Raw genomic sequence first — 19,847 nt, 5'->3', positions numbered from 1 at the left:
CCACCGTTCATGGGCGTTCACATCTTCACCGATCGGCTGGCCTTCGCTGCCGCGGACTCGTATTTCCGCCTGCACGGCTGGCCTACTATGCCGCCATTGTTGGGCGTCCACGACTTCACCGCCGGCCTGCCTCTGTCGCCGCCGACTGGTGTCCTCGCCTATACGGTTGGTTGGTCACACCACCGTTTATGGCGTTCACATTTTCACCGCCGGTTCACCTTCGCCACCGCTGACCGGTGTTTTCGTCTCCACGGTTGGTGGTCACACCACCGTTGATGGACATTTATTTACCTATACCGTTGATCGCCTCAGCTGCTTACACGGTTGGTGTTTTCATCACCGTTGATGGACTACTTCGTTCCCACATCGGCTACTTCTGTTGTCATCGAGGGAATATGGAAAAGCTAAGTCATCATTAATTTTCTTTATATGATATTTTCCTTTTCCTCTGCCTCACTACATCAATTGGTTCTCTATTGAGTAGCGAGTCGGGGCTACAGATGTTATATCACATTTTTTCAACAAATTTTATAATATTTATCTTGATTGCTTGCGATATAATCTGAGTACAAAAGTGCCTATCGAGTTATGGAGTTCTATCTTCCTATGCTTTCCGTTTGGTTTGTCAATGGATATTTGCCTTTGGGCCGATTCCTAGCACCCGGGGGCTCGTTGGATGGACCGAGTAATGCAAGGTGCTAAGTATTACTCGGAAGAAATCAAAAGCATTGACATAAGATAAATTTATTTTTTGCTCTTAACAATTGCAAAAGTACCTGAGTAGTAAATTCTGATCCGTGAAACTTTGTTCCATTAATGACGAACTCATGTCACTCATATGCATGTCTGGGAAGTGCCTAGGCCGACTCCCGGTGCTTGGGGGCTATGACTAGTCAGGCAGAGTGTTTAAACGTAAGGAGTCATCTACTTGGGGAAATCAAGATTGACAAGAGGAGAAATACATATTTATAAACATTTTAAAATACTTGAATTTTTCTCGAGTATTATATTTACATCAGATACTACTCATCCTATATGTTTGTTCTGCAGGATTCAGATCCAGATATGCATAATAGGGATTCATAGCTTATCTCCTACACGCTTTAGGAATGGATCAGTTAGAACATCACCACCGGCTTGCCTCCGTCACCGCCGACTGGTGTCTCCGCCTGCACGGCTAGCCTATGATGCTGCCATTGATGGGCGTCTACGTCTTCACCGACCGGCTTGCCTTCAACGCCGTCGACTGGTGTTTCCGCCTGCACAGCTGGCCTATTCTGCCGCTGTTGTTGGGCATCTTCGTCTTCACCGACCGGCTTGCCTTCGTCGCTGCCGACTGGTGTCTCCGCCTGCACGGCCGGCCTATTATACCGCCGTTGTAGGGCGTCTTTGTCTTCACCGACCGGCTTGCCTTCGCTGCTGCCGCCTGGTGTCTTCGCCTGCACGGCTGGCCTATTATGCCGCCGCTGTTGGGCGTCTACGTCTTCACCGCCGGCTGGCCTATTATGCTGCCGTTGTTGGGCATCTACGTCATCACCGACCGGCCGCCTCGTCCGCCGCCGACTGGTGTCTTCGCCTGCACGGCTGGCCTATTATGCCGCAGTTGATGGGCGTCTACGTCTCCACCGACTAGCTTGCCTTTGCCGCCGCCGACTGGTGCCTCCGCCTGCACGGCTGGCCTATTATGCCGCCGTTGTTGGGCGTCTATGTCTTCACCGACCGGCCGCCTCGCATGACGCCAACTAGTGCTATCGTCTTCACGGCTGGCCATATCGCCGCCACCGCTAATAGGCATCATCATCTTCAACGCAAGCTGTCTACGTCTGCCGCCGACTGGTTTCTTCACATCCATGGCTGCATGATTCTGCCACTGTTGATTGGCCTTATCGTCTTCATCGCTAGTCGTCTCGTCTGCTGCTGACTAGTGCCCTCGCATCTACGATTGGTTGATGCCGCTACCACTACTGATGTACGTCATCGTTTTCATTGCTGGACGCCTTGTCTGACGCCAATGGGTTTGTTTGCCTCCACGGCTGCGCGTCTTCATCATTATTGACTAGCGTCATCGTCATTGCTGGTTTGCCTTCTCCGACGCCCGTGGTGTCTTCACTTTCACGGCTGACCCACTATGTCGCCGCTCAAGGATGTCATCGTTTTCGTCATCATTTTACTTCTTCTGTCGCTGACTGGTTATGCCGCCGCCGACTGGTGTTTTTATCTTCACAACTACACGTCTTCGCTACCGGTTTGCTTCTGTTGCCACTGACTTGTATTCACTTCATCACGACTATGCAACTTTGTAGCCATGGTGGAGCGACTTCATCTACATTGTCTTCTGCACCGGCAAACTCAATTGCCGCTACTTTGCAAGTTTTGCTACTTCACCAACCACGACGTCTACATGAGCCTCGACATCTCGGCATTCAATTCCAGAATCGACGCCATGCTATTCTACTACAACAAGTGGTTCTCCAATTTTCAAGATTTTTACTCAGACATCCTCAACGCATATATTCACTCAAGAGATGGCTACTCGACTACAAGCTACAGTTCTTGACTCTATGTTCAGTTGTTTCTCAAATAACCAAAGAGTCGGGGGCTACACAAATACAAGACTCTCAAAATTCGACAAGCTTTATGTCAAGATGAAGCAATCAACCAATCAATGAGTCAACTCGGGGAGTTATTATCTTCGTCTTCGCTTCAGAGCCGACATTTAATTTCAGCGACTCCAATTATTACACTGGCAATTTTGGCTTCTTCATGCCGCCACAATCTACTCCAAATTTCTCAAGTTTGGGATTTAATTTACATGTCTGGGAGTTTGGAGTCATCAACCAATCAACTCAGATCAGATTCAATAAGTTGAACAACAGCATATACTTTCCTCTAAGTGAAGCATCTGCAACAGCTATAGCACCAAGTTCTACTACCATCTTCATAAATCAAGGGGCGTTGCATCAATCTTTGTCATACACACGCTCACGTCAAGAAAACTATTCGAGCTTCGCCATCTTCTCAACAATTTGAAGGATTATTGTCACTGACATCATCACCAACACCTCTACTTCATCGGCCCTGACGTCTCCGCCGTTGCTAAGGGGTGACTACGTCTTCGCCTTCAGTTGCTTTTGTCATCACCGACTTTCATCGCCGACTTGTTATTTCGTCTTCACGGTTGACCTACTATGCAAACGCTGATGAACGTCTTCGTCATTATCATCGGCTGCTACACCGCTATTGACTGGATTACCGACATCGTATTTGATCATCTCTATTGCTGCCAATCGTCATTACCATCGGTTGCATTTGTCGACGTCGACTATTTCCTGCATTTTCATGATTGGAGGATTTCGCCATCATCGTTGATGCACGTCTACGTCTTCATCGTTGGCTTATTTTCATCGCTACCGACTGATATTCTCACCTTCACGGCTGGCTTATTATGTCGCCGCTAATAGGCGTTTTCATCTTCTTCAACAGCTGTCTTGTCTGTCTCCGACTGATTATTTCATCACCAAGGCTACAAAACTCTGTCGCTATTGCTGGGTGCCTTCATCTTCACTGCTAGTTGATCTGACTGCTGCCGACTGGTTTCTTCGCTTCCATGCCGATTGCATCAGCTATCACCGATGGACAATTTCAACTACTCCAAAAGGATAAGCTATATGCTCAGGGGCTTACAAGCTCAAGCACAAGGATCATACCTTCAAGTTGGATTTTGTTCTAGATGCAGGCAACATGCACTCGTAGTCCTGAGATTATTTTCTATGCTCGAAGACTGGACCAATCATTATTCCCCGTAAGGGCTATCAACCGAATACTTGCGCCAGTCGGGATTCAATTTGTATATCTATTTTGGAGTATCCCATAAGGGATAATCACTCAGATCAGAAGCTATTCATATGAGCTACACTTGATCTATATTACCCGGAAGATTTATTACTCGGGAGCATGTTACATGCGTCATCCTTTAAAGGGTGTCGAAGGCATATTTTTTGGCCTAGGCCTAATATGTCTGCAGCCCATATTTTCAGGTGTGGCCTGTTACGTTCTTTTAGGGACTTAGGCACTTTTTGCTTAGGCCAAAGTACGCGTGATCAAGTGCCCAATACCTTAAAATCCTTTTATACCGCAGTTACTCAACTTTTTAGGAGTTGGTACAATGCATTTTAAAAGGTGCCCGACAGTGAAGTTTTTCGTAGCTGCCCCGCTGACTTTTTTTATATAGTCAAGGCGATGTTTGGGTTTATAAAGCAAATGATTGGATACAACATCGTTGCTTTTTGCCATGTAAGTGTGCATTTTTGTTGACCAATATTATGGCTTAGGCTGATTATATATCTTGGTCATTTTCCAGGCGGTTGGTAAATCCTTTATGAGTTTATTTACTCAGATTTTACACCACATATGCCGTATATTTCCGGGTGTGGTGAAACCATGTATCATTTAGGGACTTAAGCACATCTGTTAAAGCAGTGTGCGTATGGTGTATGCCCAATACTTTGTAAATTTCTTTATTCACAGCATTCAAGCTTTTTTATAGCTGTTTTGCTATGTGTATTTTCAATGATGTAGTCAACTTTAGGTTGCTCGCATCAATTTTTACAAAGCAGTCGGTATATCACTTAGATCATGTTATTCGGGGATTCACACCGCATATGCTATGTATTGATATCAAGTCACTTGGTTGATTACAATTATCAAAACCACTCGGTTGGTTGGATTATTTATTCCTTGACTATATGCTTAGTTTGTTCAGCTAACCACATAGTCGGGGGCTACACTTATTAGGTGCATCTAGTCGATGCACCTGACTTTATTTTTCAGCCCTCCACAGTCTTCATATTTGGTAAAAGGACTCGGTAACATATTAACATGGTTAAAGCAGTGATAACATATTAACATGGTTATAACAAATGAACCAACCTTCAAATTCTGACCTTGTAACAATATGAGAATTCAAGAGTTGGTTACTGGTTTTAAGCCTACTACTAATATGCACATATTAACTAGATTTAACACAAAAGCACTATATAATTTTGAGATTGAAATACCCAAAAGTTTAGCAACATATAGATGTGAAATAGACGAACAAAATTTCCATCATACTGCAGCCGTGTGTCCTTTGGGTGAATGACTTATGAATTATGATCACTTTATTCATGCAGAGACCAGACAATGTCAAAATTGATGCTCAGGATGTTACAGGGGCAAAGATTAAAGTTAAATTGTCAGGTCTGTCTGCAAGAGTTTTCCAACATGAATTTGATCATTTACAGGTACGTGCTTAACCATGGTAAAAGTTAAATAAATTGTCAAGACTGTCTGTAAAGGTTTGCCAGCAGCTACTCTTTCGCTTCAGTTTCCTTCTGTAGCGAACATATGCAAGGGTCCACCAAATCATGTTCATGCTTATACTTACCTGTCCAGGTTACTTTTGATAAAGAATCCAAATTAGGGATAACTCAATTTTCAATGTGGGATGGGTGCATATAAAGCATATACTATTCAACACCATAATCTAGAGATCAATTTCTCCAATTATTTAAGACATATTGAAGCATATATACCCTTGCTGTTTTTCCCTCAAGCAACCTAACAACGGTTCAACATATTATTCTAACCATTTAATTGTGGATGTGCAGGGGATTCTTTTCTTTGACAGGATGTCTCTTGATGTTCTTGAGAGCGTGCGTGAGGGACTGAAGGTTTGTAAAAACATCATTATAGTGCAAAATAATGAGATTGCATCGAAATTCTATCTGATAGCAGTTGTTAATGCTAGAACTGTTTAATAACATATTATTCCTTTGTTTTGAATGTATTCTTCACTTTTTCTACCAGAGTTACAAATATTGAGTTTTTAGTGCATCAAGAGTTTGCTATATCTTTTGCCTTTTAACTCAAAATTTTATATTTCAACATCCTCCCAGGTAAGGCACCTCTCATGTGGCTTCAACTAATAAATGTGCATAAGTATTTATGTAGGCTGGCGTGCCTGTATATATATTTTTTACAACACATTTTACGACAAACTTGTTTTGCTCACGTGAAGTCAAAACTCCACTTTTACAATAGGACCTAGAGAAGAAATATGAGGAAAGTACAGGACTAGTAAGCCCTGAAAGTATTGAGAACTACAAAGGAAGAAAGGATCTCATTAGTTTCTCAAGATGAGTAGCTTTCGGTAGGTTTGTTACTCTGTTTCATCTTAATACCTTTCAATTTGATTGACTTCCCATCTTGTAATAGGCAATGCTGAAAATTCTATCTCTGGTACTTCTTGAACAGGTTCTGGCAGTTTTTCAAAACATCCTGCTGAGCTTCACATTGAAGATTGTGTATTAGAACAGTTGCCAGTATCACATATTCTTCTGTCATTCTACTTTTTGCCAGTCTTGCTGTATCTAGTTTTGTGCAACACCAGTGATATTACAACAAGAAATTATGCTAGTGATAAATGAGCTGTATTTCCTAAGAAGGAATATGTGAACAATATTAGTGTTTGCATATATATGATTTTTTAGAAGATACTGTACTTTATCATTTTTCATAAAATTGTTCATGTAATGGCCTCTTCTCTCAAACTATATTTAGGGAAAAAAATCCTAATTGAGCAAAGCAAATAACACTATGGCAGTGACACAGATATGTATTTTACAATGAGATAGGTGGATGGTTGGTAACAAAAACTCGCATATGCATTTTTCTCATTGACCAGAACATTTATTAATATTATATACGCATCATATGCTAGTATATCTTTGGTAGGACATGAGACACTTGACTATATTTTTTCCATTCACTTCTATTGATGCATCATGATATTTACTTCCTCCCATCCCCAGATACAAGGGATCCAAGCATTCAAAATTTGTCCTCGGATATAAGGTATCCTAGAGTACTACTTTTCCCTCCAACCACCTCTCATTCAAAATTTTCCCCATCTTACCCCCAACTACCCTTTTTCACTCCCTACATATACCCCTCAATTAACGAGGAGCATCATACTCTTTCTCCTCTTTCTCGTCCATCCTTAGTTTCTCCAATACAATCTAGAATCCATTATATTTGGGGACGGAGAGAGTATTTGACAAATTACAATGAAGTTCTTGTGTGCAAATAAGTGCAAACTTCTCTCTGATCTGTTTAATCAACATCAGGAGGGAATATTTTCTGTTTGATAGTCAGTTGCTTGCAATGACAATGTTCCTTGAAATCTAGGATTGCTAGCATTTCAAAACAAGGATTGATGGGTGTGGTCCATTCTCATGTTGATCAAACAATTCACAGTGTACTGCCTTCTATTAGCTTTCAGTGTATGATGTAAATTGCATAATAAAATGGCTTCATATGACCATTTTACATATTCTAAACAGCAAAGATTAAAGTTAAAAAGATATGGTTAACAAGTGACTGTAATTGTGAACAACCGTACAGACAAGCAGGCTAAAATAGATGTTTCAGTGAGTTAATTTTAGTTTGCAAATACTTCTCTCTCTCTCTCTCTCTCTCTCTATCTCTCTCTCCCATTTTCTGATCAACAGGTGACTGTAATTGTGAACAATGTAACTATTACCTCAGACAAACATGGCCAAAATAGATGTTTTAGTGAGTTAATTTTAGTTTGCAAATACTTCCTTTTGTTTCTTTTCATTTTCTGATATACATTTCCCAAATGCCCCTTATCAATTTTTTTAGCTAACTTAAGGTCATCAGTGCCACTAGAACACATACCTATCAAAATATGATGAATAAATATTTTAGTGATGCATAACACAGAAGACTTCTTTCCTTTTGTTTCGATGGGCTCTCTATGGCTTTGTAGAATATGCCATCTGTATTATGCCCATTCAATTTTCTTATTATTTTTCAAGTTTCCTTAAACAGCATTATTTGTTCTTCTAGTCCATAATTTTCCCCTTGCATTGAACAGTGTAGCTGTTTGCAGTTTCAAACCTTTTTAAAGTGTTAGAAATTCTCATTTTCTTTAGCTGTTTTCCAGTTAATTGAACAACAGTTCTGTTGCTATAGTACATATCAGTACTATTTTAACTAGCTATTATTGATCAATAGCCTACATGTAATCTAAACCTTTTCTATCTGTTACCAGTCTGTGTCAGAACATCAGCTCGTTATTTGTGATCATATTTTGAATTATTACCGATCAATAGTATGTATGTAATCTAAACCTCTTCAATATGCTACCAATATATGTCTGAGCATCAGTTCAATCATTTATGATTATATTTTGAACATTATCCTTTTCAATCATTTGGCTAGTTCATTTACATTTGCTAGATCAAGTGATCCGTGACCATTATGTTAACTTCATATGGTGTGTCGGTGTACAAACTTCTGTGCCATACTGCTTCTAACACTGAATTGAGGTATTGCGAAAAATTAGAATATGTTCAATACTTTTCAACTCAAATACATATTTGTGCTCCATGACCATTTTTCATATGGAAGTATCTATCTTTTCTTTAATTGAAGGGTGACACGTGCTATAGTAACAATGGCATCAGAATAACTGTATATATGCACACCGCCAAGCAATGGTGCAAAGGGGTCGGAAGTTTCACGACCACTCATGGATAAGCACCAAACAATGGATGAAGGTACTTTTGTGTATCAACATAAGTCGTGGTATGACTGTAAGTTGTTCCCAGCAGGTTTTCCAAGGTGCAAGCAAGCAATTGGAGGGACTGTTGGAGTGTAGAGCTCCCCAAAAGCTTGCCAGCAGAAAGGGTCGTTTAGGCGGTAGTGGGGTATTTGGACAGGCCTGAGTTGTACTCCAGTAAGAGTTATCCCTGAACAAGGTGAGCTGTCACTGCATGCAAAATGAACAGGCTTGATAGTAAATGTTCCTCTGATGTTCTCATACTGAACGCCTGATATTGCCACTGCTGATGTTTGATTTGAGCATGTTCTTTTGTCACAGTAAAACTGGTCTATGATGATTGGTGTTTGGACTTCTGAGACTTGGATGTTCGAGAACCGTACATCTTGAACCAAGCCTAAGCCACCCTGCAAGGAGAGTTTAATTTGTTTAGCTCAGTAAGTATTAGGTCTTCACTTAGGATCATCATTTTTTTTCTCATATATATTTCTTAGCACATCTGATTGTCCAAGTTTATGAAGCTGATATATTTATCCTTTTCTTTTGTGACAATGTAATGACTTTCCTATTAAGTAGGATTTGTTTGTACCTATAAAGGGATGTGCTTACCTGCCAGGTCTTGATTCTGACACCAGTCATGGTTCTGAACATGTTGACATCTCTTACAGTAACATTGGAGACACATGCTTTTGTGTTGTCCCGGCCTAGGCCTCCAATGCTGATTCCATGGCCAGGTCCACAATTCACATTGTGTATATTTATATTGCTGCATCCTGTTTGAATGGAGACGCAGTCATCACCTGCATCATATATGACCAAAAAATACATGTTAACTATGTTTTTCTGCTTTTGTTGAGTAACTGCAAAAGATAGCTTCATAGTTCAGTACTCTTGAAATTTTTCCTGGTACCCTCCTGTCCTATACACTGCAGAATTTACAGGACAGGGAGACAGGATTTCAGTTGTTTCTAGGCCTTATTGAGCATACGCATGTCTCTTGCCCTTGTTTCATGTATGGAGGATTTTAATAAAAGAAAATCGCTAAGCATTTTGATGTACTTTAGATTCATATAGGCTCTAAGTTCTTCTTCAGTTTAGTTATGGAGGTAGTACCACAAGCCAGGTTGGTATGATGAATGCTGACATCTTTAGAGTTCTGCAGGTGTATTCCATCAGTGTTGAGGCTGTTTTCTGGGGAGGATATTGTTACGTCATGGACCATCACTCCTTGACAGCTGTCAAACTTGAGATGGCACTGCGAGCTGTTGACAATAGTGATACCAGCTACTACAACGTTGAAACTACCATAGAATCTCAATGCCTGCATCAGAGTAAAGTTCTTATGACTTGGTTTTCGTGTGCAACCAGACAATTACAAATGTGATTTGATATAGTGATCTTCTTACTGTAGGTTTAACTTGTGGCATCCTTTCAAACTCCACATCGTACTGCTGGAAGTATCCAAGGTAAGTGACTAAATGAACCATCTTTTGAATTGTTTGTATATGATGATATGCTAGATGGATGGTGAGATCTTACTGTGTCATCATCTTTGTCGTCATCTGTGTCTGAATAGGTCCACCATTGTTGTCCTCTACCATTTATGATGCCATTGCCTTGAATTGATACTCCATTTAGTTTGGTAAACTCAATCCATTGAAGCAAACCAGAACCCCAAGCTTTAGCACTGGTTGGGGCTACAATTGTTCCATCCAGCTACAAAATAAACACGTCACTTAACATCATTATGTTTTGTGTTCCACTAATTAACTCTGTCAAGTTTGTGGATTGTTGAACTTGTCCACTGATAAAATTAGTTGGAAATTTCCTTCGTTTCTTTTATAAACAAAATGACAAATGCTCATCAAAACAAGATTCTCAGGCTTATCTGCAAAGTATAATTAGTGGAGTTTTTTATTCCTATCATGAATGTCTAGTTTATTCCCAAATACAAGTACTCAGGAGGGCATATGTATAATGAAGTGGGCATTCAGAGTCTGTATAAATCTAGTATTATCCTTTTTGAAGCAAGAGTTATGTGGTGTTAATGCTGATTTAGGGTTTTCATTTTTACTAAAAAGAAGCTATATAATAATCAGGGGAAAACATATTTGGGTAGAATGAAATTTTCGGCTAGAGTATAGTTACCTGGAACAGAATATTTGGTTTGCAGTAAGGCCCAGAGAATGAGATTGGCCCAACAAGAAACTCAAGTTCTGATGGTACGACAACTGTAGATGCTCCCTGCTTGCACGCTGCAGCCCATGCTGCTTCAAAGGCCTGCATGTGGGTGCAAGACACATTTTGCTCAAACTTTGATATTAGAAGCCACTGTCCTGTGTCCTCTAGACTGTAGTATGCTAAATATGAACCCAGAAACAAAACACACCCATATATACCTCAGATCCCTAACGAAAATTCTATGGTCTTTGTTGCCATGCTGGCATGAGAAGTAGCATGCAGCCAAGCAAAAAATGGAAAGGATAAGAGAGAGCTGAAGTCTTTTGCTGAAAATAAACCGATGCACATTGTTTGAGGATTATTATGATGCAAATTTTAAGTATTGTTTCTGCATAAAAAAACCAATTCTATTGCCTTTTTCCAAAGAAACAGAGGAATTAGTTTTCCAAAACCTTCATAAGAAAGGGTTTCCTGGTTCATGGGAGAAGCACTTTGCTCTTCTACAGAAAAGGACAAGAATGTCAAGATTACAGTAGTTTGCTTGATGTGCTTTTCTCGGCAGTCGACACAAACAAAAATCCTTATAAATGGTTTTCCTTTAGAACCCTTGACTTATTTGGTGCCTTCTTTATTGTCTTCTATGACTCCTCAAATAAAAATAAAAGAACAGCAACAGTGACCAGCTAAACTTGCATGAGATGCAATTGATCATATCAGAAAAAATGAACAATCCAAATTTGCTAACAAAACAAGTTGCTGGCAACACATGCAGAGAATAATCCAAAATAGCGAACAAATCAATTGCCAGAGATGCGGTCATGCATAAACTGACTTAAGAGAAAGTACGGCACTAGTGACAATTTCCCTGGGCTCTGCCCTGGAAATCATGTGATATGTACATCGCCACATGCTGTGATGGTTCTGGTAGATCATTCCATCTATGCGCGCATGCTTTTGTCCAAAATTTTGAAGATAAAACTACTCTGAACCGGCATCCCTTTTCCCCCAAATACCACATGAATGCTGAATTCTAATCTCAGAAAGTCTTTACGACGAGTTTTATGGGAATGATCAGCATGGAGCCCTTGCTAACGTATTGAAGAAATGATAAACAATTCAAACAAAGAATTGCCATCGAGAAACTCCTGGCTTGGAGAAAAATGCATGATGCTTGACAATTTTAGATAGCATGGATAGTTTGCAAGTTGAAACAGAGCATTTTAGAGGGGAATGCTGACCTTAGTATCATCGGAGACGCCATCGCCTTTGGCTCCAAAATCAACCACGTTAAACACTGCGCCCTGTGGTGATGTTGGTGTTGGCCGCGATGATGGCTGATTACCTTTTCCACAGTTTGGAGTTGGAGACTTAGGACTTGCATGTCCACTCCCATTGACAGGGCTTGGGCTTACAGGTGCATTCGGGCTTGGACTTGGGCTTGGCTGGTATGGGCTCTGGTATCCTTTGCCATTACCAGGACTCGGTGGCGGGCTGAGCGGCGGCTTTGGGCTCGGCCGGTTGCTTCCATGCTGCCGGTTGGAGCTGCCCTTCTTTCCTTTGCCCTTTTTCCTTAGCAGAGAAGAGCTCGGTGAGCTCCTAGGTCGCCAATGCTTGCCTCTTCTTGCATCGCAGACGTCGATGGTGGAGCAAAGAGCAAGCAAGACAAGGAGAAGAAGGAGGCCGAGGCCTTTTACTCTGAGCTTCATCCTTCTGTTTGTATCTGCTTGCTGTATGGAGAGTAGTGCTTGTATGTGCTTAGGAAGCAGATAGAGAGCATAGAGTGTGTGGCTTGTGAGGAGGGAAAGATAGGGGGTTTAAATAACAAGCATCAGAGCTGGCCATGTTTGCTCCTTGAGGGATTTAGGTGAAAATGAAATGAAAAGGATGGAGAAAAGGGCCCCTCCTAAGTCACATGCATGCAAGGGAAACATACACAGATACACTCAGTCTTCTTGCTGCATTTGTTCATCTCCATGATCATTTGTACTCTGTTTTTTCTTGATCATGTTAAAAACTTGTCGGTGGAATAGACCTGGAATGCCCTCCTCAGTAATTGACATAACCCGTATTTATACTGTAGCATCAATCTTGCCTGTGTCTAGGCACTTGTAAATCAGGAATGAGAATGAGTTTTGTTTTGGAAAAACTGTTGTATTTCAAAGGGGATATATGCATTGCTTCAGGCATCGGGAATAGAATTCCTGCCTCTTGGATTTATTAGTTAAAACGAAATAATTCAATTTATATGGACCATCATCTATATTTCCCTTGCATTAATTATCTAATAAAAATATGTATTGCTTTCAAGTGGTCCAAAAGATCTCGTATACGTACAATTGTAATGCAAGCGGAATTTTGCCCAATTTAGCAGCTAATTCAAAGATTCTCGATATGGATTTTATACCATCTTACGGATGTACAGATGTAACTCATTTGTATCCACTTGCACATGTGCATAAAGCGCATTATTTGAAACCGCACATTCTGTGGATTTTACATCACGAAGAAGCAGTATTAACAAAAGTACTTGTAGTTAATACACTGTCTATCTAAACTGTGTACAGGCATCATCACTTCGGTATATGCTACATGAGCGCATCTAATTATCTTGGCATGTGCCCTTAACTCCAGTCACAGGTAAGTCCTGCATTCTTTGTTACTGATTTCATTTCAAGGAAACATTTCTGCTGCTATCCCGTCGCTGTACATGCAGTTATGTGTGCGTGAGCTCACTTTCGGTTGCAAAAACCAAAGGCACGCACGTGAACGACCGGTCTGGGGTCCATGCAGCTAGCCGCATGCCCGCATGACTTGCTGCGCCGTTCCGGAAGCATCTCTAGTGTTAAGCCAAGTGGTCGACACGTCAAAGAGTACTAGTGCTGTTCTATGCAAGGGTTGCGAACTAATAACGGTTTTGAGCTCGCGCGCATCGTCTACCGATGTGTGGCAAATGGCAACCCTTGAAATCTCGCCACATTTGTAAGCTTACACCGATGCACCTGACTGGCATAAGACATAGTATATTTACGCGAAATCGTGGCACTAATCATGCTTAGCTGGTACCATCGGCAGTTCGGCGCCATTAGCGTGTCTTTCAAATTAGATTAGACTAAGAGGACACGCACGTGACGGGTAGAGAAGGGTGAACTTGTGGCTGGGAATGACCGAGCCAGATTTGCGCCGGCCCGAAATGACGGAGCTAGCAAACGGGGAATTTTTAATGTACGTGTGGCCAGGAATGACCGCGCGCATGCAGCCTGCCAGCGTGCACGCCCACATCTCTCTCGCGCGGCCGTTTTTTTTGCCAGTACAGCGCGCGACGCGAGCAACCACCGGCCTCTTCAGAAGTTCAGAGTCACACACACACACACCCAGAGCCCCAGTCTCCCAGAGTGAGAGTGTGTGTGAGCGGCAGCGGCGCCTAGCTAGGAGACGAGCGGGGCGGGCGGGGCGGGTGCGTGGCGTGACGCCGAGCAACCGGTGCATGCACGCACATGCGTTCGCCCTGGTCACATGGCGACGGTCACGGGCGGAAGCGTACGCCCTGCCCCTTGGCTTGTCCGCACCCGCGCCCCCCGCGGGCCAACGGCCGCGCGCGAGCGGCAACGCAACGCAGCCACGAGCTTACTAACGTCGTAGCTAGCTTAGCTTAGCTGCTCGCTCCCTCGCCTGCCCCGCTCCTCCCTCCCGTACTCCACTCCTCGATCGTCCAATTATGCAGGCATCGCCATTCGCCCTTCTCAGTCTCACACTGCATGCGCTCCACATCTCCATTTTCTGGCTAGCTAGAGATTTGTCCTCCCTCTTCCATGGCTTAAGCGAGAATGCGAGATACTATATACTATAGCTCCATCGATCGACACACCTAGCTAAGTAGCTGTGCATTTGTTACACAGAACATGGTAAATTAATACATTGCAGGAATTTATGCGTGTGCGTGCGTGCTATACTCGGTGGAGTATTAATTATTGGCAAGGTGCAGAACTGCAGATGGTCCATGTGCTGTATATATAACTATAAATTGCTACAAATATTAACTCGCATTTGTTCGACATGTGTATGCTTCATGGGCAGGTGTCCTGGCCTGGCCACAGCAGTCGATCGGCCGTGCTACCTGATATATGCTCGTATGATCCTATCTGTACAGGCATAACGTGCTAACCTATTCAATGCGATGTATGCGTGTAAGAAGGTATATTGTACACGGTGCCACTCGGCAGTAGTACAGTAGCACTCACAAGCAAGATGCAGATTTGTCGCGGCGGCCTCTGCAAGGTCGTTCAATTTGGAGATCTTGACTCGGCAATATAAATGTACCAGCTGCTGCTGCTGCTGCTTGCTCACGTATATCGGTGGATCCCCACTGACAGGGCTACCTGGTTATTTTACGAAGGCAACAACTTGTTTGCATGCTTTCAGCTAAAGTAAACGACATAAATCCCACAAGTTGCAGGAGGAAACGTAGAAGAATACCGCGACGACTCATCTTGTAAGTAACAAGTACATGTACACTTTGTCACGAGGCCTGACAGTCTTGAGATACGTACAGCTAGGCGAGATAGTGTATTTGTACGCATGCAAAATGCAGGTGCATGCGCGCGGCCACGGGCGCTCCTACGTGCGAACGTACGTACTGTCTGTCTGTCGATCTTTTAGGTTGGGTAGATCGACATATACTGCTCGAGGGGCCATAGATAGCTAGGGTTGTAAATTATGATCAGTGAGTGCCTTTTTTTTCCGGGGAATGATCAGGGAGTGCCTTGGGGGCCATGGAAAACCATCTTTCTTTTCGAGTAAGAGAAACGCTAGCTTTGGCATGTGACTCTTAGTTACATGTGAACTAATGCAGAGATCATAAGATGACAACCTCTCTGCTTTGTCCATTTGCACACGCGTGTGCCGTCGTATTCCTTGTGACAGCGATACAAGGCATGCAACATAATTGGATCTAGAGCTTTAGCTTAGCTAGATAGGTGTGGCTAGCTATAGGGGTGGGTATTCGGTCTAACCGAAAATTTCGGTCTCGGTATTCGGTCTTTCGGTCTTTTCGATCTTTGAAAAGTGAAAAACCAAATTTCAGTGAAAAAATGTCAAGACCGACAAATTCGGTCTCGGTCTCGGTCCTGACCGAAACTCAACAATATTTTCATATATGCAAAGAAATAATGGAAATTTTCAACAAAAAATCACAAAAAAAAATTCGTAAGCATTTATGAGTAAAGACTCTTATTAGGTTGCATGCCTAGAAGAAGTAGGGATGTGAAAATTAGAGTTTAATCCTATTAAACATAGTGGATTGTAAATTGTATTTAGACATTTTTTGATAATTCGGTCTTTTCGGTCTATTCGGTTACCCGAGGAGACTAACCGAATTGACCGAACAAAATTCGGTCTTTCACTACCTAGGACCGAATTGATGACCAAATTTCTCGGTCTCGGTCTTTTCAGTTCGGTCTTTTTCTGCCCACCCCTAGCTAGCTATTCCATTTTCAATTCTTTACACAAAGTTCAACATATATTGCTCCCTCTTATCCAAAGTATAAATTATTTGGATATGGGGTTTAAAAATAAGTTAGTTTTATATTGAAATGGTCAATCCACACATTTGACTAGTATTTTTAATATAAAATTTATAAAACATGTAAAAGTTTGGAAGTACTTCCAAACAAAGAAAGAAAAATACTCCAAAAATAGAGTAAAATACATGGTTAGTCCTTAAGCTTGGACCGGTGTGTCATCTATATTCATAAAGTTGTAAAATACACAACTGAATCTCTAATGTTAGTTTAATGTATCACCTGAAGTCCAAAGCACAGATGATGTAACTTATACGCTAATGTGACGACCATTCACAGTGGAGAGAATTTTGCATTTAGGCAACTCATGCTATAATATGCTTCAAGTCGATGCCCACCACTCTTAAATATTTTGGTACATGATTTAATGCATAAATTTTCTAGATGTTTGAGAAATGCATATTTGTTGATTTGAAAGTGGTAGGAATCAATTTTGGGAACATACTTTAGTGAAATATAAAAATATTTGATTCTAGCTAAAATCAAAATTAAGTCTTCTTTTAGGCAGAGGGTGTAGACTCAAGTGGTAGTTAAGGTTGTGTTCTTTAGTGTCAGTTAGGAACTAATCCCATGCACGGAAAACAAAGCAGCAGATTAACACATGATTAATTAAGTATTGCCTATTTTTTTAAAAATGAATTGATATGATTTTTTAAAGTAACTTTCATATATAATTTTTTTATAAAAATATTACCATTTAACAGTTCAGGAAATGTGCACACGAGAAATGAGAGAGTGAAGGTAGTGGGAACACGAAGAAACGAAGGTTTTTATTCATAGACTCGAGCAATACTTCAAGCGGATAAAATAGGCGCCACTCTAAACTTTTCGAAATATATACAAAATTATGAGGGTTCATCAGCATATGGAGGAGGGATAAAGAAAGAGGCCGGCCGGCTGCCGGCTGGGCCCAAACAAGCGTCAGGCCCGGTGTCCTCTTCCGCCATATCGCGCGCGCTTAGGGAAGCTCGTGAACCACCTCGCGCCGCTGCCGCGCTACGTCTGCCCGCGCCGTGAGCTGCTGCTCGCCCTGCTGCTCTGCCCTCTGCCGCGCCCGTCTGGTTCGAATCCGCCTCCTGCAATTCCAATCCCAGAATCCCACATATCCTCGCTCTCGCCGCCGCCGGCACATTGGTTTCTTCCGGCGGCCGCAATCTGCACATATACCGCCATACCAGCCTCTCTCTCCGGTTTTGGTCCTCGTTGTGCCTTCTTGACTGCACATCGAGGACGATGATTCTCACTTCCGTACATGCACATCTGTACTCTGGATTTGGTGTTGGACTCGAACTAACACAATGTGTCAGGGGGAAAAAAAACACAGAGAGGAAAAGATATGCCAAGGGATGCATGGCTTTAGCCTTTAGCCTGAGATGAGTTGTAGCAGTTGATCGATTGCCCGGTACTACCTAATTAGATTATCTCAGACCTATACTGTGCTGCAGTCCTGTGCGTATATTTTAGGTGCAACTCATCTATTTGCTACAGCTATATAGCTGGACTGCTGGAGTACCTGCACCTGAATATATAAGGTTCCCTCCTGCGTAAAGAAACGAAGCTTTTTTGTTTGGTTCTCCGTGGCGTTGGCTGCGGAGGAATGATGGGTAGGAACGGATGCCTGAAACATCGTGTCATCAAAGCGAAAAAGAATGTACAACTTGATTCTGAGACTGACCTCATGAGTCATGACAGACAGGCATGGCCGGCTGGGCTGATCGGACCAGAAGCCCAAAAATGAAGTCACGAAGAGTTCAGCCAGGAGCCAACCATGGGCCGAATTCATAGCATGGGCTGACAGCTGAAAGGCACCGGAACGGGCCAAGATGGTAGGTGAAGTAGCTTCAAATCTTGCCAGTAGCTGTAATGAATGATAGGTCCATTTGTAGTCCTCTTGACTGGTCCACTTCGTTATCTAATGCTCTGCAACGACGCTGGCTGCCTGAATTAACTCTTTCCTGTCTCTCGTTTTTCTTTTCCTGAGATGAATTCTCTTCCTGTCTCGGTGACAAGCTGCAGGAAGGAAGGAATGAAAGCCATCTTCGATCGATTTGTCCCTGGCTAAAAACAATAATACGCGTCTCCATGCAAAGTGCACGCAACAGCAATCAAGCACTTGCTGGGCGGCCAAGTCCTGTGGTTGTTCATGTGTAGGTATTAGGTAAGAGCAGCTCATCTAACTCGAGCACCAAAGGCCAGGTCCATTATATACTACTACCACTCCATACTCATGTGTACCGATCTGAAAATTAATTAATAGCGGCCCAGATGTTGCGATCAGATGGAGAATTCAGGCTGCCCAATACCGTTATGCTAACTGATCCGTGTGTCGCAATGTTTGCTAGTACTATTTGAGCATGCATTTTAGCCTTTTAATTAGGTGTGTCGTTGATAGTACTAGCAAGATCCTTTTTAAACGGTAGCAGCCCCCACAGAATTCGCGCGCACGTTCAGATCAGACGAAGCTAATGACTTCATCATGCACGCATGATCGGGATAGCTAGGTTGGTTGGTTCACCTGTCCATCGGTGAAGATCTACCCTGGAATGTTGCCGTGAATCTCACGACTACGACCTCGGATGATATTTATTGTTTCTCTGTTTCCTTTCGCTTTCTGCACATTGTGCAAGATTTTAATTCGCATGGTACCATGTAGTACTACCTTTCCCTTTTTTTTTACCTTCTGAAAATAGCTTAATTAGATAGTACTGCTTTGCATTCTGAGATGTTGATGTTGGTACCCAACTCTGAATTAGTAGAGCCTTAGAATAATTCACAAAGTGTATATTGTATGATATAATCCAAGAAATGCATTGACAAGCATCCAAATCCAAGAAATGCCATCGATAAGTGTAAGTTTCAAGAAATGTCATCGTACAAACGATTTTGTCCAAAAAAAAATACCTCCGCCGTTAAGGTTCCGTCTATTCCGTGCCGTTAAGTGCTATAGGATGAACAGTGTATTTAACGGCGTGGAATAAACTGAACCCTAACAGCGATGTATTTTTGGGATAAAGTCGTTTATACGATGGCATTTCTTGGAACTCGCACTTATCGATGGCATTTCTGGGATTTGGACGTTTGTCAACGGCATTTCTTGGATTATCTCATATTGTATTGACGGTACAACAATTTGGCAAGTGGGTGCAATATAGTAAAAAACTTGAGAATTAAACGCCCGAGTGTAAGCATTCTAGTAGAAGAACTTAATAATTTAATATTCTGGTGCAACAACTTATTTAAGTATTTCCTGTTTTGGTTAACGGGTGCTAGGAGAGTTTTTTTTTCACAATATCAATATGCCATCATATAGCAATCCTATGGATATTACCTTACACTACTAGAAAAATTATTTGTTGCCACGAAAAAAATCGTGGCATCAATACTAAAATTGTGGCAATACATACATGTTGCCACAATTGTAAAATCGTTGCTAGCCATGGTAATAGACAGCATGGTAATAGGTT

The 19,847-nt window shown here is 42.1% G+C and overlaps 2 protein-coding genes across 3 annotated transcripts in view; one reads left to right on the top strand and one right to left on the bottom strand.

Moving 5' to 3' along the window:
- The window catches only part of LOC127770427 (peptide deformylase 1B, chloroplastic), a 75,871-nt gene extending 69,439 nt beyond the window's left edge, over window positions 1-6,432 (top strand). The window contains exon 7 of the mRNA XM_052296158.1: window positions 6,295-6,432. The gene's annotated coding sequence lies outside the window, so the exon portion shown is untranslated. The remainder of the gene's footprint in view (window positions 1-6,294) is intronic.
- Window positions 6,433-8,114: 1,682 nt separating this feature from the next.
- On the bottom strand, window positions 8,115-12,605 carry LOC127760818 (polygalacturonase At1g48100-like). 2 transcript variants are annotated; one of them, XM_052285114.1, is made up of 7 exons: window positions 12,046-12,605; window positions 10,775-10,906; window positions 10,166-10,342; window positions 10,033-10,077; window positions 9,740-9,947; window positions 9,236-9,426; window positions 8,115-9,033 (listed from the first exon to the last, which is right to left on the bottom strand). In XM_052285114.1, exons 1-7 carry the CDS (start codon window positions 12,511-12,513, stop codon window positions 8,638-8,640), a joined length of 1,617 nt encoding a protein of 538 aa, XP_052141074.1. In that variant the 5' UTR covers window positions 12,514-12,605; the 3' UTR covers window positions 8,115-8,637. The 2 variants fall into 2 exon arrangements, with proteins under 2 accessions (XP_052141074.1, XP_052141076.1); XM_052285116.1 differs by having other exon boundaries at window positions 10,033-10,074.
- Window positions 12,606-19,847: the final 7,242 nt, after the last annotated feature.

Source organism: Oryza glaberrima, chromosome 1 (assembly GCF_000147395.1).
Source record: "Oryza glaberrima chromosome 1, OglaRS2, whole genome shotgun sequence".
Taxonomy (NCBI): Eukaryota; Viridiplantae; Streptophyta; class Magnoliopsida; order Poales; family Poaceae; genus Oryza; species Oryza glaberrima.
The sequence above is the reverse complement of the archived record's forward strand: the minus strand, read 5'-3'. Positions and strand labels throughout refer to the sequence as shown.

Coding starts and splice junctions, on each gene's coding strand:
- LOC127760818 (XM_052285114.1), bottom strand. CDS start 12,513: ATGAAGCTCAGAGTAAAAGGCCTCGGCCTCCTTCTTCTCCTTGTCTTG. Junction 10,907..12,045: donor GCGTCTCCGATGATACTAAG/GTCAGCATTCCC, acceptor ACCCACATGCAG/GCCTTTGAAGCAGCATGGGC. Junction 9,948..10,032: donor TGCCACAAGTTAAACCTACA/GTAAGAAGATCA, acceptor ACTCTGATGCAG/GCATTGAGATTCTATGGTAG.